The sequence below is a fragment of the Calidris pugnax genome, unplaced genomic scaffold, assembly GCF_001431845.1.
Source record: "Calidris pugnax isolate Ruff unplaced genomic scaffold, ASM143184v1 scaffold82, whole genome shotgun sequence".
NCBI lineage: Eukaryota > Metazoa > Chordata > Aves > Charadriiformes > Scolopacidae > Calidris > Calidris pugnax.
This window is the reverse complement of record NW_015090833.1, coordinates 3,148,958-3,168,409: the sequence shown is the minus strand read 5'-3', so window position 1 is coordinate 3,168,409 and position 19,452 is coordinate 3,148,958. Positions and strand designations below refer to the sequence as shown.

General features: G+C 42.0%; 1 protein-coding gene across 1 annotated transcript in view; it reads left to right on the top strand.

Annotated features, from left to right (window-relative positions):
- MTOR (mechanistic target of rapamycin (serine/threonine kinase)) overlaps positions 1-19,452 on the top strand; it is a 70,076-nt gene that overhangs the window by 45,667 nt on the left and 4,957 nt on the right. The window contains exons 34-51 of the mRNA XM_014941451.1: positions 67-174; positions 2,180-2,305; positions 2,960-3,091; positions 6,508-6,623; positions 9,008-9,125; positions 10,802-11,008; positions 11,580-11,680; positions 11,944-12,040; positions 12,681-12,779; positions 13,362-13,484; positions 14,088-14,270; positions 14,915-15,049; positions 15,335-15,509; positions 15,741-15,876; positions 16,586-16,733; positions 17,438-17,560; positions 18,013-18,095; positions 19,139-19,211. Of these exons, the coding sequence (XP_014796937.1) occupies positions 67-174; positions 2,180-2,305; positions 2,960-3,091; positions 6,508-6,623; positions 9,008-9,125; positions 10,802-11,008; positions 11,580-11,680; positions 11,944-12,040; positions 12,681-12,779; positions 13,362-13,484; positions 14,088-14,270; positions 14,915-15,049; positions 15,335-15,509; positions 15,741-15,876; positions 16,586-16,733; positions 17,438-17,560; positions 18,013-18,095; positions 19,139-19,211 (2,283 nt within the window). The remainder of the gene's footprint in view (positions 1-66; positions 175-2,179; positions 2,306-2,959; positions 3,092-6,507; positions 6,624-9,007; positions 9,126-10,801; positions 11,009-11,579; positions 11,681-11,943; positions 12,041-12,680; positions 12,780-13,361; positions 13,485-14,087; positions 14,271-14,914; positions 15,050-15,334; positions 15,510-15,740; positions 15,877-16,585; positions 16,734-17,437; positions 17,561-18,012; positions 18,096-19,138; positions 19,212-19,452) is intronic.

The following is a 19,452-nucleotide window of genomic DNA, read 5'->3' as shown; positions in this document are numbered from 1 at the left end:
AATACTGTTCCTTAATTATAGATTTGTTCTGTAGTGATTGGGATGGAATGTGATTGTTTCCTTCAGGCGATGGTATCCTGCCAGATGCTGTCAGAGCTGGAAGAGGTTATCCAGTATAAACTTGTACCAGAGCGCCGTGAGATCATCCGCCAGATCTGGTGGGAACGACTGCAGGTACATCTACATGGAGATCAAGGATGGAGATGTTGATGGGCTGGCACAAACAGCTTCCTTTCGAGCCAGTGTCATGGCTCAGCAAATCTTTCAGTCTCTCTTCCTATCCCAAGAGCACCTGTGCTTACATGGCTGCGTGCTTTTTGTCTCCTTTGTGTTTGTCCTGCTTGTTTGGGGTTTTTGGGTTTTTTTGTTTGGTTGGTTAATGTTCCTGAGGTGTCTGCTGATGTGACACAGTAATGGTGTGATTTAAGCATTGAAATACATGTGTACAGAATGGAGATACAGTAACGTCTCCAAGGCTGCTTATCTCACTGTTGGATCTCACCTGGAAATACTGGTTTGGATAAGGCTGGTTTGAACTTTTTACCTGGCTGGCTGCATTTTAAGGATAAGCGAATTTTTTCAGTGGTGGAAAACTGGACAGAGAATTCACATACTTGTGAAACACTGTCCTGTTCCTTTTTGCCCTCTTACAAGAGCCTTTCCAATTGATTAGCCTTGTCCTCTTTAGCAGTGCACCTTTTCCTGTATTTGAAGACAAGTTTGGAAGTTTGTCCCTTTCTTACTCTAAACAGCAAAAGATCTAAAGAACCTCTGAAGATTTAAATCAGCCAAACATTTTGAGACTATTTCCTTACAGGAGACATCCCTACAGTGAAAGTGAATTTCCTCAGATGAAGTAGTATGTACAGGAATACTGTTTAAAGAGGTGATTCTGTCAAGGGAAGGAGAAAAAAAAAAAAAGGAATAATGAGGGTAAAATGCTCTTATTATACCACATCTTGATATACTGCCTGGAGGAACAATTTCTCCTTATGCTCCTCACTGTGACTGCTGTATCTGCCTCCTTGTGAAGGGCTGGTGCTGCTGCATATTTTGTAGCTGTTCGGGAAACTGACAAAGCTTTTAGTCTCCCATCTGCATTCCTGTCTGGAAAAGCTCAGGAGCATTCCAGTGAGGTGGAGAAACTGAGAGTGACAGGAAATGTAATGTCTGAATACAGCTGTTTATAGTACTGAAAGCAGTACATAGAGTTCTTGCACATTTTATAGCTGCCTTCTAATAATTTTAAAATGCTTATTGGATGACGTTTATTAGGGTATTAGGGAACAAGCTTTGCCTATCTTACCAGCCCTCAATTTTGGGGAAGAAGAAAAAGGGAAAGCAGTAGATGCCTTAGTGCTAAAGTGCTTGCTGCCATTGGAAATTCTTCCGTTTACCTCGGAACTAAGTCTAAGTCGTCTCTGGATCAACACGAACTTCACACCATCTCTGTTGCCCTGAAGTACTTCACCATTACAGAAAGCACCATGGATTTGGTTGTTTCTGTCCCTTCCACAATCCTGCTTCTCTTGTAGGTTTCAAACCTTCTCTTGAAGGTTTGAAATACAGACTCATCCTGCTCTGACTCAGTGTTGCTGTCCCTGTCCCTTCAGACGGACGAGGACCAGACAATGCTTGCACAAGCAGGGCAGCGATTGGAACTGCACTGTCTGGCAGAGCATCAGCTCAGTCATGCCAGCCTCTAAAAGCAACATATGCAAGGAGAGGAAAAAGGGCAATAACAAAAATATCTGTGCAACCATTTGGTTTTGTACCATCTCCTTATTGAGGTTTGTCTCCGTTTAAACCAAAAATAGACTTTAAAACTAGGTTGAGAAGGGTAGGAAAACTCTTGACTCATTTTGGAATTGCACAAAGAGCTTTCCTTTTTGTACGCATTTCTGCTTTAGAAGCTTTTCTACTTTTTCTGTTAGAGGATCTCGTTAGACTGCAAACACTGAGCTGGCTGTGAAGCATAAGAGTCAAGGACTTAACCTGCTTCACACACTGCAGTGTTAAAGAAATAACCAGCTTAGTTTGTAATGTCAGCCTGCTGTGATTTATGGACACTGGAGTCTCTCCATCTTGGGAAAAGTCCCTTCAGATTGTGAATTAAGGCTTTGTGGAGTAGATTGGAGATAAAACTCTTAACAAGTTCTCTCTTTCCTTCTTCTCTCAGGGCTGTCAACGAATCGTGGAAGACTGGCAAAGGATATTGATGGTCCGATCTCTTGTTGTGAACCCTCATGAGGACATGAGGACTTGGCTCAAGTATGCCAGCTTGTGTGGCAAGAGCGGGAGACTGGTGAGCATTAGCAAGCTCTACCCTCTACAGCAGGTTTTTAGATGATTGGCTTTGTTGTGCTGCTTCAACCTCGAGCATTTCCAAATACTTTCCTTGCCCAAGTGGGATGGGCTCTCCTCTGAGGAGGAGACTGGTCAGAAGTTGTTGAAATACTAAATTTGTAACCAGTGTAGAGTTCATGCTTGGATCCAAGGTTATTTTTGTGGGACTAGTATTATACCTGAGAGCCTCAGAGCCAGTATTTTGTTGCATGCTATACCTGGAAGTTCTTACACAGCAGTGGTAATTATTAATAATAGCTCTCTGCTAAAGCACTCTTTGTCAAATCTAGAATGTGATGTTGTCATCATTGGACAGTACAATCCTATTTCAACATTCACCACAAGATTTATTACCAAAAATACTTAAAACAGAGACTTCACACCCTCTACTGGCCTCTGAAATGAGACTCTAATGCTCTGACCCCAGTGAACACATATGGTTTATCATGGGGTATTCTTATGGGTCCAGGGAGGGGTAATAACGTTGATCTGTCTGTGTTTTATCTGGAGGATCGAAGGTATTTTTAGTGGCAGACAATTCTGCAGTCAATATGAAATAGAGGTAAGAGTGAGCTTGTTTTAACCTGTTGTTTCTCTTTGCAACTTTCTCCAGGCTTTGGCCCATAAGACACTTGTCCTGCTCTTGGGAGTAGATCCCTCTCGACAGCTGGATCACCCCCTGCCAACTGTCCATCCCCAAGTGACTTACGCGTACATGAAGCACATGTGGAAGAGCGCCCGTAAGGTACGAAAGAACGTGGTTCTCTCTAAGTTTCATTGCTCAGGTCTGGTGTGGTGCCATGCACGTCTGCTCTTCATAACCCCCACAGAACAAAGTCAAGGCTGAAGGTTTTATTTTTGCTCACCTAGAAAAGAGTAATTAATCCATTTCCTTATTCAGAATATAAGCTTTTGAAATTTTCCTTTAAAACTCTGTAGTGACAGACAAGGCCTGGCCCTAATTTTATTTCCTACATGGTAAGATTATTTTTGCTAAACTAGTATCAGGGACCCAAAGGATGCAGCCAAGATTAATGGTCAAGAGTAGCTCTTCTGTCCACACCAGGATTTTCCCTTGCACGCTTGATATCTACTGTTCTGATTGCCAGGTCTCCACACCGTACCTGTGGTCAGGGCTACGTGCTGAAAGATGGAAGTAAAGGTTTTTTCATTAGCAGTTTTAGAAAGGTATCTTGAACAGTTTGTACTTAGTTGCTGTGCAGAACTGACTTTTATTAAGGACATTATTGAAAATTTCTAACTGAAAGACAGCTGAAAAGTACATAGAGTTTTGTCATGGGAACAGTTTGGCTCCAAAGAGCCAAGGGTGAATGTTTTTGACATTGCAACACAGGGAGAATTTACATAATCAAATCCAATAAGCTCCAGACTGGATAACTTATCTTTTTTTTTAATATACATTAAAGCCTCCATTTATCCTCATATTCTGCCACATCTTTTTTATTTTTCCTGTCTTTGGGATTGCCAGCACTGGAGCAGAGCCATTGCTGTGGGAACATTGCCATGACCTAACTATTCTTTATTTGAATTTAAAAACCAGAAGGAGCTGCTGGTGAGGTCCTATTCCATTTGCTTTGTAAAATAGTGTAATGGTCTCTTACTTTCTTCAGTAAATGACCCAAGAAGTATATGAGTCTTCTCTGTCTCTTTGAATGAAAAAACTGGACTTTTCTGTGTTTGACCTGTGATAAAGAAATAGACAAGATGCAGGAAACTGATGGAATTGTAGAAAGCAGAACAAAAGAAGGCACAAAGATTAAGCGGCTGGGGGAAGAGAATGTATCTAAAATAAACTGATGCAAGAGTTATGTGGAGCCCATGAAGACAGGAAAAAAAATAAAAGGTTTTCCTAAAGCAGCAGAGATGAGGAGGAGGAACAGATGTGGTTAGAATCACCTCCTCTTCCTCGTTGAATGATTTCCTATTTTAATACAGTACCTAAGTCTGTGCTTAGGGTTTGGGTTTTTTTGGGGTTTTTTAACACATTGAAACTGGGTGTTGTTTACAGTGCTGAGGGAGAAATACTTCACCAAGGTAGCACTAATCCTAGACCTGCCTAATCTCAACCCTTTCTCTGAACACCCTTCTGCTGGAAGGTCTGACTCAATCATTCAGCCCTTCGTGGCACTTGGAAAGCAGATTGAAACTGGTGGTTAAAGGTGCAGCTGTGTTAGGGTACATGGAGTTTGCAGTCTGGAGTGAGACTTACGTGTTTGTTTATACCAAACACTGGAAGTGTTCAGGGAATTCTCCCGGTGCCAGGAGTGCTCTGTGGTTGGGTGTATCCTTATGTCCTGGTTTAAGTGACTGTCATTAACTACATAATACATAGTCAGACCCAGTGATGTATGTAGACTGGAGTTTTATATAACTTCACTTGATTTGGTATCCTAAATAATAAACTACTGAGGTGGCTGGTCTGGTAGGAAATTACCACTTCCTCTAGCTGAGGAGTTCAAGGCTTCTTGGTTGACCTAAAATATTTCACTTGCTGTCATTTTGGCACTTGCCAGATCCAGCAGGAAAAAACTGGCATCTAGATGGAAACCAGCCACCTGGCACTTGCAGAGCTGCACACCAATCTTTTCTTAAACAGATAAAATGATGGAGAAGCAAACCATATTGCATTTCTTCTAACAAGGACCTTTGCCAGCAGCTGCATTCTGCAGGCACGTACCATAAGAGGGCTGCATACTAACTTAGGAATTCGGCTGTTAAAGAAAAACTTACTGCTTTCAGTTTTAAGTCCTCTGCCTGGCAGTTCATGGTGATCAGTTTTCAATATTCATGGAAACTGAAGAGCATCTGGGTGTGTCTAGATATGAGAGGGACACATCATTGTTTGGTGACATTTTTATCTATTTTTGACAAAAGTCCGGCAGAGCAGCGTAATTATTTATACGAGTGTTATTCCACACACACACCCCCAGGCTAACTCAGTATCCAGGTTATTGTGGAATACCCCCCCGTTAATATTGTGATAATTTCTTTTATTTCACCCTGGGCTAATACCCTTTTTCCTGACAACCGACTTGTGCACGCTGACATTTGAATGGCAAAGATGAGGTGATTCTTGTCTCATTCTGAAGTAGCTCATTCCTGTAGATGGAACAGAAGTAAATTGGGCTCTTAATAGCACATTCTGCAGTTTCTGACCTGAAATGACCTCGCAGATTGCAAGAGCTTTACTCTAATTGTTTCCAGTGAAGCGTGCATACTTCTTTCTTAAATATTTAATGTCACATTTTCTTAACACATAATTCTTTCCAAGGAATTTAAAAAAGAATCTTCCGTCAAAAAATTTGGTAGTGCAAGTAGCTTTAGCACTACTGCCTTATGTAAGCTTCTGGCAAAGAAGCAATGTACATTTGTACTTCTTAAAAAACCTTAGAAGAAGTCTAGACTTCAATTTGTTGAAACAACTCAAAGTTTGCATCCCATGATGTGTACTGTAAGCCTAGCCAAAGCTGAGGGCTTAGATCAGGAAGCTGCAAGTTTTGCTTCAGGCATTATTTTCTCAAATTGTTTTTTTTTCAAGCTGTAGCATATTAGAGACCAGCTTCTCTGAACCCATGATCCTGTCTGTTAGATACAGATACTGGTCAGATACAGCTTGTAAGATACAAACATTTGATTGTTGGAATTACTGGACTGTCTTCAATGTGTTTGCTCGATTGCAAATGAGACATCTCTATCTCATTACTAGAATCTCACTCTCCATGAGCAGTAACAGGACATTATCTGCTGCTGAAGTTTTCTTCTTGTACAGGTGACCTTGTGGCTTTGCCAGAGTTGAGTTCTTGCACATCAGAGCACAACATTAACTTATGTGAGGGCCAGTCACACTTTTGACTGTACGTACGATATGGAGGTGTGCCCAGTGTCGGAAGGATGTGGTTATTTGTCCTCAGTGTAGCAATGCAGTGGCCAGATTTCGAAGACATCAAGAATCTCTAACCTCTTTATGTATAACCTCATCAGTATAAACTGATTTTAGAGAGAGGTAAATGGTTAAAAGCCTTTAAAAGAAAACAAAACTGTATTTTTTGTTTTCAGTGAAAGTTTATTTCCATGTTGTCTTCCTCTTACGAAGTTGTATTTAACCCCTGTGTCCTCACTGCACCCATCATCCGATTGCAGATTGACGCGTTCCAGCACATGCAGCACTTTGTGCAGACGATGCAGCAGCAGGCGCAGCACGCCATTGCCACCGAGGACCAGCAGCACAAGCAGGAGCTCCACAAGCTCATGGCACGGTCAGCGCCCGCTCCTTGGACACCTTTTAGCTACACAGTGAAACTGATGTCTTCCCTGAGGTTGCAGGGTCTGTGCAGATGACACGTTTCAAACAAATCCCATTCTTTGATTAAAAGGAACAGGGAATTTCTCATTTCGCTGGTAGAGACCCATTTGGTATTACTTTCTTTGTGACACATTGGCGTAAACAAGCTTATATTTGTTGCTGGTGGCTGGTTGTACTTTTCCAGTGCTGTGTCTCCCTGGCAGAGAGCAGAGCTCCCAGCGTGGCTATTTCTTTGGTTTTCAGGAGATCCAGTCAATAGGAAAGAAACACTTCCCACATGCCTGGCACATCTGTGCTTGGCAGCATGTGCCCTTAATACAACAGCAGTGCTTTGGGCAATAGGTGCCTGCCATGTGATAGTCTCTTAAAATATTATTGCATTAAAAACACATCTTATAATCTCCATTTTCCTCTGTGGATCTGGAGGTGCCTGTTGTTTCCAAATTGCAGAAGAAATTGCATAGAGCAATGTGTTTGCTCGATTGCAAATGAGACATCTCTATCTCATTACTAGAATCTCACTCTCCATGAGCAGTAACAGGACATTATCTGCTGCTGAAGTTTTCTTCTTGTACAGGTGACCTTGTGGCTTTGCCAGAGTTGAGTTCTTGCACATCAGAGCACAACATTAACTTATGTGAGGGCCAGTCACACTTTTGACTGTACGTACGATATGGAGGTGTGCCCAGTGTCGGAAGGATGTGGTTATTTGTCCTCAGTGTAGCAATGCAGTGGCCAGATTTCGAAGACATCAAGAATCTCTAACCTCTTTATGTATAACCTCATCAGTATAAACTGATTTTAGAGAGAGGTAAATGGTTAAAAGCCTTTAAAAGAAAACAAAACTGTATTTTTTGTTTTCAGTGAAAGTTTATTTCCATGTTGTCTTCCTCTTACGAAGTTGTATTTAACCCCTGTGTCCTCACTGCACCCATCATCCGATTGCAGATTGACGCGTTCCAGCACATGCAGCACTTTGTGCAGACGATGCAGCAGCAGGCGCAGCACGCCATTGCCACCGAGGACCAGCAGCACAAGCAGGAGCTCCACAAGCTCATGGCACGGTCAGCGCCCGCTCCTTGGACACCTTTTAGCTACACAGTGAAACTGATGTCTTCCCTGAGGTTGCAGGGTCTGTGCAGATGACACGTTTCAAACAAATCCCATTCTTTGATTAAAAGGAACAGGGAATTTCTCATTTCGCTAGTAGAGACCCATTTGGTATTACTTTCTTTGTGACACATTGGCGTAAACAAGCTTATATTTGTTGCTGGTGGCTGGTTGTACTTTTCCAGTGCTGTGTCTCCCTGGCAGAGAGCAGAGCTCCCAGCGTGGCTATTTCTTTGGTTTTCAGGAGATCCAGTCAATAGGAAAGAAACACTTCCCACATGCCTGGCACATCTGTGCTTGGCAGCATGTGCCCTTAATACAACAGCAGTGCTTTGGGCAATAGGTGCCTGCCATGTGATAGTCTCTTAAAATATTATTGCATTAAAAACACATCTTATAATCTCCATTTTCCTCTGTGGATCTGGAGGTGCCTGTTGTTTCCAAATTGCAGAAGAAATTGCATAGAGCTTACTACTGAAGGTTTGCTGTTTTATTGGGTTTTTTTTCAAGGGAGGCATGCACTTGGTTTGCTTTTATAAGAATGGGAACTTGATAACAGCATCATCTGATATTTTTTTTTTTTTCCCAGAGTGACTATCATGGAAGTCAAATTAGTAATGAGTCGCACCCAATATTTTGCTTGCACAATGCTTTCTGGAAAACTCAAAATATAGAAAGGGCAGCTGTGTGACTGGCATTTAAAGCCTACTGAGGGAGCAAAGTATTAAGCTTTGCACAAACCTTCACAGCCCCACCCTGCTGCAGTAAAAATATGTTGTTTTTCCTTTCCTCTGGGAGGGGATGACTTAATGGGGTTCTGGCTTGGGGGAAGAGTAGTTGCTCTGTGTTTCCACTGTTTGTCAGAGTGTTCTCTCCAGAAGGCAGTTTGTATGGTGATAAGTGTAGCCAGCCCACACCTACACTGGCTGCATTTTATCAGTATTGGTGAAGCCTTTCAATGCTACTGTTAGCTACTTTTACATTTATCTCACAGAAAAAGTTTGACCCTCACCTTTCTCCCTAAAAGTTAAACCATTACTTGGTTAGCTCCACACTTACAAGGAGTTCTGAACCTTACGTATTAGCTTCCAGTCTGCAGGAGAGGCTTATTGAGCAGGGTTACCGCATGAAATGTCCATCAGGGTTCAGATAAGGAGTTTGCCTCTTAATCCATCAGCCTTTGCTTTCATTCTAGGTTCTGTGTCAATAATCCCTTTGCTTTACCAGGTGTTTCCTGAAACTGGGTGAGTGGCAGCTGAACCTGCAAGGCATCAACGAGAGCACCATCCCCAAAGTCCTGCAGTACTACAGCGCTGCAACAGAGCACGATCGCAACTGGAGGAGAGTCAGTAGGGAAAAGGATTCAGGCACCATTGCAGAGACATCAGTAATCTGTTCACATCCCGTGCTACAGGAAAGAAAGGTGTTCCCAGGAAGATTTCCTGTAACTATCTGAGTGGCAGCTGAACCTGCAAGGCATCAACGAGAGCACCATCCCCAAAGTCCTGCAGTACTACAGCGCTGCAACAGAGCACGATCGCAACTGGTACAAGGTCAGTAGGGAAAAGGATTCAGGTACCATTTCAGTAGGTACAAGGTCAGTAGGGAAAAGGATTCAGGCACCATTGCAGAGACATCAGTAATCTGTTCACATCCCGTGCTACAGGAAAGAAAGGTGTTCCCAGGAAGATTTCCTGTAACTATCTGCCTTGATACTGCAAGTAGGATTAAAAAATGAGTAAACAGTGTGCTCTTGCGGCCAGGAAGGCCAATGGTATCTTGGGTTGTATAGGGAAGAGTGTAACCAGCAGGTCAAGGGAAGTCATTCTCCCCCTCTACTCTGCACTGGTGAGGCCACAACTGGAGTACTGTGTCCAGTTCTGGGCTCCCCAGTTCAAGAGGGACAGGGAACTACTAGAAAGAGTCCAGCGTAGGGCTACAAAGATGATTCAAGGATTGGAGCATCTCCCTTATGAGGAGAGACTGAGAGAGCTGGGACTCTTTAGTCTGGAGAAGAGAAGGCTGAGGGGAGACCTTATCAACGCCTACAAGTATCTCAAGGGAGGGTTGATGGAGGAGGGACCCAGACTCTTTTCAGTGGTTCCCAGTGAGAGGACGAGGGGCAACGGGCACAAGTTGGAACATAAGAGGTTCCACTCAAATATGAGGAGAAACTTCTTCACGGTGAGGGTGACGGAACCCTGGAACAGGCTGCCCAGGGAGGTTGTGGAGTCCCCTTCTTTGGAGATTTTCAAAACCCGCCTGGATGCAGTCCTGAGTAACATGCTCTAGCTCTAGGCAATCCTGCTTCAGCAGGGGAGTTGGACTAGATGATCTCTATGGTCCCTTCCAACTCTAGAAATTCAGTGAAATTCAGTGAAATTCAGTGAAAAACACAGAAGGCAGCCCAAGAAAACCGTGAGATTCTTGCTTAGAGTTTTGTCAAACAATTGTCAAACAATTCTGTTCCTGGTTTTGCTTTTCACAGTTAACAGTGAAGGAGAAATTATAATCTAAATGGAAAAAATTTAACTAGTTCTCACTCAGTATACTTGAACTAGGAAAGCAGCCCTGGTGCTAATTCTCCAAAGAGCCTTTGATTTCAGGGCTGTGAAATTTCAATGGAGATTTGGTGCCAGATCTCCTCTTGGCCAGCTGTCTCCTGTACGTCTTCCTGTTACACCTCCCCTAGTCCTAACACATTAATCTTAACTTTAAATTTTGGAAAAATTAAGCTGTATGTGAACCGAATGTGATTTAATTTTTACTACAGAGCAATTTTGCCTTAATATCCAACAGGGAGCTTCTGGCCAAGAACTCACCGTGATGTTATTTAAGATAATAAGACAATTAAACTACAAGTGATTAGAGAAAGCAAAGCATTGTGTCGAATGCAGGATGTTACTTAATATTGTTGTCCATGGACTCAGAAGTGTTGGATTATTGTCTGTAATAATTAGAAAGTACAGTTTGCAGAAAGGATTCGTCTTCCTTCTGATTTTTGTTCTCTCTTGCTGGCAGGCCTGGCATGCCTGGGCAGTGATGAACTTTGAAGCAGTACTTCACTACAAGCATCAAAACCAGGCCAGGGATGAGAAGAAGAAACTACGTCACGCCAGCGGAGCCAGCATCACCAGTGCTAACACCGAGGGCAGCAACAGCGAGAGCGATGCAGAGAGTGCAGAGAACAGTCCCATCCCATCTCCAGTGCAGAAAAAAGTCACAGAGGTACCTTCTTCCCAGCTTACGTTGAGAGATCGGTACTTACTGCAGGAAGATGGTATGATAAGGAACGAGCTACCATGACACGTGGAAGCTGTCTGTATATCTGTATATATATATGCTCATAGCTTACAGCAAAAGCAAGGAAGTTCAGGTTTAACTCGGTCGTAAGGGAAGAGGACTAAATTAATACAAATGATCCTACGTTAGCTGTAAAATAAAGCAAAGGCATGGATGGCTGTCATAGGGGATGCAATGTGCATTAACGAGTTCTGCTTAATCCCTTCATGAAAGACTGTGAGGAATCTCTTTTCCTTACCAGTTATAGTAGGACTGTAGTTTCTAGGACGCTTTGGTGTCCGTAGTTTTGCCAACAAACTGAAGTATAAAAACACTTCACAGTATGTTCCCTGCCAGGCTGAAAGACCTATGTGTAGTCAAGCAAAGCAGAAAATCCAGGAGAAGCATGTCCTGTGAGGAGTATGAGCAGAAGTCAGCTTTCCCCTTTGCTGAGTTTAGGATTCATGTGGACTTATGCGCTTCTGTAGAACTAATGCAGCAATTTTCATTCCAAAAGGATTTATCCAAGACCCTCTTGATGTACACAGTCCCTGCTGTCCAGGGCTTCTTCCGATCCATCTCTCTATCTCGAGGAAACAACCTACAAGACACTCTAAGGTATGTAATAAAGCACATGGCAAATGAAATCCAGCTGATAAGGGCCCATGGTTTAAGATTAGGTAGAACCTGTTTCTGCTCTTTTTTGTTATAGTTAAATCAATGAATACTTTGATCCAAGCTAATTTGCATTAGGCAGATTAGCCCTTATCCTACTATATCTAGGTTCTGGGAAGAAGAATCACTTGTAAATGGATCTGAAGGTATTTGACTGGAATGGGTTTTTTTGTTTCATTCCTAACAAATATATTTGTCTTTTTAAGAGTCCTTACTCTGTGGTTTGACTATGGTCACTGGCCTGATGTGAATGAGGCTTTGGTAGAAGGAGTCAAGGCAATCCAAATAGACACTTGGCTGCAGGTAAGGAATGCAGATGGCTAAGACAAATCTCAGTTCTGGGGGGAGCTTGTGGATTTATTACACAATATCCATGATGATCCTTTGCTAAACAATCCTCTGTAGGTAACTGGTGAGAGCAGTGCGCAGTACAATTTGTAACTGATTTAACAAGCAGAGGCATGAAAACAGAGACATGAAAGCATTCTTGCATGCATTTCTGTATTTATATGCAGATTAGTGCATATGAATGAGAAAATTAAAATTCTAAAATTAAAAATAACATGCATTCAGTGGTGATCAAGCATAAAACACCGCTGTGCTGCTCTGATGGAATTCAGTCTATTTCAAGATTGTCTTACAGAATGACTCTTGTAAATAAATAAAAGTAGGCTTTATTTGTTATTTGGGTGTTAGACTTCAAAACACATCATACTATTTCCATAAGAGGATCCTGTAATTGCACAGAACACTTGTCATCTCACTGAGCTGTTCTGCATTTCTGACACTGTTTGGAACTTGGTGTTATCCTCTGACCATCTCAAAAAGGAGTGGTGGGTCTGTGTCTCCTGGAGAGACTGAGGTCTCTAGTAGAGAACAAAGCAGCTTATGACCTAAATGCATGAGATGACAGGGATGTTTTTTTACTTATCCTTACTACTAGGTTATCCCTCAGCTCATTGCAAGAATTGACACCCCTCGACCATTAGTAGGACGTCTCATTCATCAGCTCCTCACAGATATTGGACGGTACCATCCCCAGGTAAGCTTTGGCTTAGAGGAGGGATTTTCACAGGCTGCAACAGCCAGCGTAGGCATTGCCTGGGTTCCATCTCACTAGTCTAGATGCCCACACTGGAAGTCACAGCAAGTGAGGACAGTGCGGATGGGGACTGTTTCTCCTGCTGCTTCCACCTCAGCACTGTTCACACAAAGATGGAAAGAGGTGAATGAGCCGTGCAGCAGGGAAAGTTCTCTCTATCTAATAGAATACTGGGTAGTGCAAATCACCTTCTTCAATCTCATTAAGTGACTATTAAGAGACTGTCACAGATGTTTTATCTGAATTTCTTCCTTCCTACAGTGTGGAAAATCACAGAATACTAAAACTAGTTTTTGGTTGATACAGACTCTCAAAATCGTTCTGCTACTCAATGAATTAGTCTTGTAGCTTTTCAGATTGGAACATTTTGAACAGCAAATTCCTATCGCCTCTTTCAAGAAGCAAGCTTGCTTTCTCATGTCTAGCCCTAAGGCTGCTAATTTATTAATGCTTTGCTAATCTTTCCATTTATGTAGCTCCTCTGTGTGGTTCTAAAATATTATTGGCTGGTGTCCCTTGTAGGCTTTGATCTATCCTTTGACTGTGGCCTCTAAATCTACAACCACAGCTCGCCACAACGCGGCAAATAAGATCCTGAAAAACATGTGTGAGCACAGTAACACTCTGGTGCAGCAGGCAATGATGGTGAGTACTCACCAGACCATAAAGGGTTCTGTGTTTCAGGAATGGACGTACTATAGGTATAACAATTGTTAATTTTGTTCAAGTACAATTAATTTGGGTCTTCTGCATTTGGAAGAAGTTACAGTATTAGTATAATGCCAAAAGAATGCTTTAATTTAAAAAGGACCTTAATGACCAAACACTGAGTTCTTATGTCTCCTTGTGAATAAATTTAGAAAAGAAATACATGAAGAATCATTGTTTCATAAAGATGTATTTTGCATAATAAAAAGAGGAAACAAAATTTACCGAGCATAACATAGATAGAGGAATTTAATTAATTTGCTAAAGGTTTTTATGAGTATATAAAAAGTAATGCTTTCAGGCCAAGCTACACAAATATATAGAAAATTTCAAAGGGAACAAATAAGGCAAGACAAGCCTGATCAGCTTCTTGCGGAAAAAAATGAAGCAGAATTGTGGGAGTTCTTGTGGCTCCCTCTAGCTGCCAGCAACAAAGGTTTCATAATCATTAGAGAGGAAAGGAGTTCTGCATTTGTAACTCAGTATACAGTCAAAGCATTTTTCTTTGGGCACTGAATCTTTTTTCCTGTCCTAAAACAGGTGAGTGAAGAGCTGATCCGTGTGGCCATCCTATGGCATGAGATGTGGCACGAAGGGTTGGAAGAAGCATCTCGTCTGTACTTTGGAGAAAGGAATGTGAAAGGGATGTTTGAGGTGCTGGAGCCACTTCATGCGATGATGGAGCGTGGGCCTCAGACTTTAAAAGAGACATCCTTCAATCAGGTATCGGCAAATGGCCAAGAGCGTAACCTTCTGCATGCCCTCAAAAGCAGGCCAGACAGCCACCTGCCCCAGATGTGTTACAGGGATTTCTCTTGAGATTCTCTTGGGATTCATTGTTAGTTGCTGACTTCATTATTCATATTTATCTTCAGATCCACATCACTTTTGGTGGCTACAGAACTACAGGGGCCATGGTAGTCCAGATTGCCCTGCCCAGATTGACTGGGTGTTTGATAGGGTCTGGAAAACATAAAACTGCTCTGCAGTTAATTCTTCTATTTCCAGGCTACTTTGCTTCATGGTAACCACTAGCACAGATAGTAGAGATGACCCTTCTTCAAGCCAGCAAAAGGAATTAATTTGAGCTTGTGAACCTACTGTTAAAGGGTGATTCTGTTCATTCTGTTGCCTCGTATCATGCTCTGTTTGTAAGCAATGTTGTCCAGTAAACTCAGCGCGTGTCTTGGATCCAGGAATTTCTGGATCTTTAATTCTGATATGCTATAAAAATATGAGATCAAGTATTTGTAATGCAATTTGAAAATAGACTGTGGTGCTCTTTGTAGGTATTAAGCGGTCTCCACCTGTTCCACTATAGTCTGTAGAAATGTTTTTTCTTCTGTTGTTTTTCACCTCCTCCTTAGGCTTATGGCAGAGATCTAATGGAAGCTCAGGAATGGTGCAGGAAGTACATGAAATCAGGAAACGTCAAAGACCTAACTCAGGCCTGGGACCTGTATTACCACGTGTTCCGCCGCATCTCAAAGCAGCTGCCTCAGGTAGGGAGAGGTGCAGTTCCACTGTGGGTCTGACAGTGCAACTTGTCAACACCCGTCTTTGTTTCATGTTTTCTGGTTATTCAAAACATTCAAATTCAGCATTCTAGCAATACCTGCGTATGATTTGCTGTAAGTTTGCTGCCTATGCAGTACTTCCTGCAAGCAGCTGAAGTATGGACAACTGACTAAACTGTCCTAGATCCCTCGACAGCGTGAGCTCTTCAGATGTTTCAGTGAGATTTAACTGAAATGCTGAGGGGGCTGTATTTCCTTTGTTTTTGGTAGCTCACTTCTTTGGAACTACAGTATGTGTCACCAAAACTCCTCATGTGCCGGGACCTGGAGCTGGCAGTGCCAGGAACATACGATCCCAACCAGCCCATCATACGCATTCAGTCCATCGCGCCCTCCCTGCAGGTCATCACCTCCAAGCAGCGGCCCAGGAAGTTAACCTTGATGGGTAAGAGAGAGCAGTTTCCCTCTTGCTATTCTAGTATTTAAATAGTCATTGCTTTTAGGTCAAACTGTATATTTACCAGGTAAAACCTCTCCAACGCTTCCTTTGAAGTGAGGTTTTTCTCAGTGGTCTGCTCAGCCCGACTGCCACGCTTCCAGGTCTTGGCTGCACGTGTATTTACTGCTGTCTGTTTGTTCAGCAACGTTAAACTTCTGTGTATTCATTCTTTTGCAGGGAGCAATGGGCATGAGTTTGTGTTCCTTCTGAAAGGTCATGAAGACCTTCGCCAAGATGAAAGAGTGATGCAGCTTTTTGGGTTGGTCAACACTCTGCTAGCAAATGACCCAACTTCTCTGCGGAAAAACCTCAGGTATGTGCTGTGAATCGACACGGAGTGTGCTTGTGCACAGTGACACCCTCCACGGGTGCAGTTTCCATGTAACCTTTGGCACAGCCAGCTGGTTTGTGAGGAAATGGTGAATCTTGGAACTAAGAGAATTTAAAAAAAAGGAAAAAAAAGAGAAAGAAAATAGAAAAATACTCATAGAATTCAAATTTGGAGGAAATGTATCCTGAGGGGATTGTTTGTTTTACTTAATTAAAGTTCCATCTATAAATAATTATGGTCTTTGAGGCAACCCCTATTTCAAGGTAGCTTGAGCACTGCCTTAGGAGCCTGAGAACCAAAACTGAGAAGGTTTTGGCAGGGATTTTTTATTATCGTCACTGAATAGCTTGGTGAGTAGTCACTGAGTGCATTCTGTACAGTGCCTTTCAGTATGAACATATCAAATGTCATGTGCAAATAATAGACTATCGTGGGTGACATAACACGGACCTTCTAAAAGCAGTCTTTCAGTGAAAACCACATCAGCTTTGAGGGTGTCTGTAGATTATCTTGCAGAATCTATTCAAATGGATGTTTCAGGTCTGTTTGAAAAGAGGAAAAGCAGAGCAGCTACTGAAGAGACAAGTTGGATCAGAATCAGATTTAGTAGTTGTTGTTTTAAGCATCTCGAAATGTCATAATTCACAGTGTTACAACCCTTTGAGCTCTGGTTCCCCATTTTTTCCTGTAGCATCCAGAGATACGCTGTTATTCCACTGTCCACAAACTCAGGGTTGATCGGTTGGGTGCCCCACTGTGACACGCTGCACGCGCTCATCCGGGACTACCGAGAGAAGAAAAAGATCCTGCTCAACATCGAGCATCGCATCATGCTGAGGGTAAGGGGCAAAGCTGGCAGAGGTTTTGGTACATTCTTGTAGGACTTCAGTGTCTTAATGAAAAATAATGGCACGCAGCTTGTTCTTCCTTTGTTTTCTGGTTGTTATTGGTACCAGTAATAAATGCAAAAATATCAGATAAGAGTTATAAAATGCTACCAAGAGGTAAAATTGGCCACACGCTTATTTGTTTCTCCTTTCCTGTTTTAGCAGTGACCACAAGTTGTTACCATCTGGTGACTAAAATGTGTTTGGAATTTTGCATGACTGTGATGTGCCTTGCACAAGGTGCCATCCTGCTGGCATCGACAAACACTGTGTCTAAGCAACAGGGCCAAAATTAGACAGACTGGGGAAACTGAACATTACTGGAAAAGTTGGAATTGTCTGCCAAAAAGGAAAGCGTGTGCCAACCCAGAAGACTTATTTGGATAATGTTTCTTGAAACATAGTTACTTTCGCAATATTTTAATTAAATATGGACGACTTTGCAGATGCTAAATCATTTGCTATCCCATTTAAAATTAATTCCTCACTGCTGGGTAGTGTTCTCGCTGTGTTTGGGAACATTCTGATCAGTCTACAGATAATTTCAGATCAAGTTTATATTGAAATTATTTGTGATTACTGTGTCTCATAGTACAACTGGGGATTACTGGAGGTGGGGTTTTTTCAAGTGCCTGAGTGTTGTTTCTCAATTTTAGATGGCTCCAGATTATGACCACCTGACTCTGATGCAGAAAGTAGAAGTGTTTGAACATGCTGTCAATAACACGGCTGGTGATGACCTCGCCAAGCTGCTGTGGTTGAAAAGTCCAAGCTCAGAGGTGAGTTCAGTGCATGGAAGGGCTTGTGTTTGGCCATCAGCATAACATGGAATTACCTTCTCTGCAGAGTGAGTGAAAGATGGTGTTTATTCATCACAAACTCCAGATGAATCACTTCAGAACCTGTATCCACACGTATCTATCCCCTCACAAGGGGCCAAACGAGGCTCAGATCTCTGTGGCTGCCAGAGTGCAGTCCAAGGCACTGAAGCTGCAGATACTGTGCATGGGGAGAGAAAAGCAGGAGCCCCAGAATATATTCTTTTAATGGTTTAGGCATCTAATTCAAGGCTATGGGATGTTTGAACCCCCTCAGGTTTATGGAGTGTATTGAAGCTAAGCACATCGCAGTTTTGCTTCATGCAATGTGCAAGTAAGTAATGTATAAATTTAAAATATAAGCTGAAACATCTAACATGCCTGCCTGGCTTTTCTGTCATCTCCACTTGTAGGTGTGGTTTGACCGAAGAACAAACTACACTCGTTCACTGGCTGTGATGTCTATGGTTGGGTACATTTTGGGCCTTGGGGACAGGTAAGTCAAACTGTAAAGATTTCTTTTAAATAAAAGCACAGACTGTGTAGGCCTCTCAGTTAATTCCTTGGATCCGTTCTTATGATAACATCTCTCATTGTAGTTATTGCTGAGTTGTGATGATCCCATCTTTCAGGACCTGATTGTGCTGCCGTTATTTTCAGCACTGCAGGCACGAGATGTAGGGCTCATGTATCTTGAGTGCAAATAAGGGTTTCTTCCATTTTGAGAGAAATACACACAGAATTATGTCAAGGACCACAAGTTCAAATTTTGTCCTTTCCTTTTACTCACAGAATGGGAAATCTATCTCTTCTGTGAAACATAAATATTGTTGGTTAAACTATTAATTAACATGGTGCTTCTTCTGATCTGCAATAAAGACATGTTCTGGAGGAAGTATGTACAATCCAAATAGATTGGACAAATAATTAAAAAAAATAAAATGAACAGATGTTTGATTTAGTATATGGGTTACTGTCAAAAGGGGACATCATAACTTCCAAAACACTTTTGAAGACAATATATTTTAGATTTAAGGTCTGTAATGCAAAAACAGCTAAACCCTCAAGTGTCAGCATAAATAGCAGCACTGTGGTGTTCCTAGGCTGGATTGATTCTCTTCTCTTCTGGTGGTAATCCAATTTACATTACTTCACCTGTAGCATAATTCATTACGTTTTTCTATACCGAAAAAATGAAAAAGTACAAAACAAGTAGAAAAATTTATCCTAACTGAAAAATAAATGATCGTATGTAAGAAATGTACTGATGGTTCTGGTCCTATAGGCTGTTTATCTTCCAAGGTGAGATTTCTAACTCCTGAGAGGTAATTACAAAACTGATGTGATAGATGCACTGTCAGGAAGCTATTCTGTTCATCCTGAGATTGAAGATCTGAGGCACGCCAGCTGTCACTGGCTCTTCTTGTTCATGAAGATAAATATCATTTCAGACTGGAGCTGCTTGGATTTACTTTGGGTTTTTATAATGATCTGTCACCCTGTGGTTTTTTTTTTTTTTCTCCTGCTCCTTCATCAAAGACACCCCTCCAATCTGATGTTAGACAGACTGAGTGGAAAGATCCTGCATATCGACTTCGGGGACTGTTTTGAGGTAAATCTTTGAATTTGGACACAAAACTTTCTGTAATGTTTTGTGCTTTCTGGTGGAACAGAAATGAATCTATGAGTCGGGATAAACTGACCTTGGAGTGTGATCCTGGGCAAACCCTTTGGCTTTCTTTCAGGCAAAGGTGGAAATAATAGACACTTTGTCTCAGAGGCACATCCTGGGGATTGGCTGGTTTCTGGAACAAACAAAGAAGTGCTAACATCACTTTTCCATAAACTTTCTT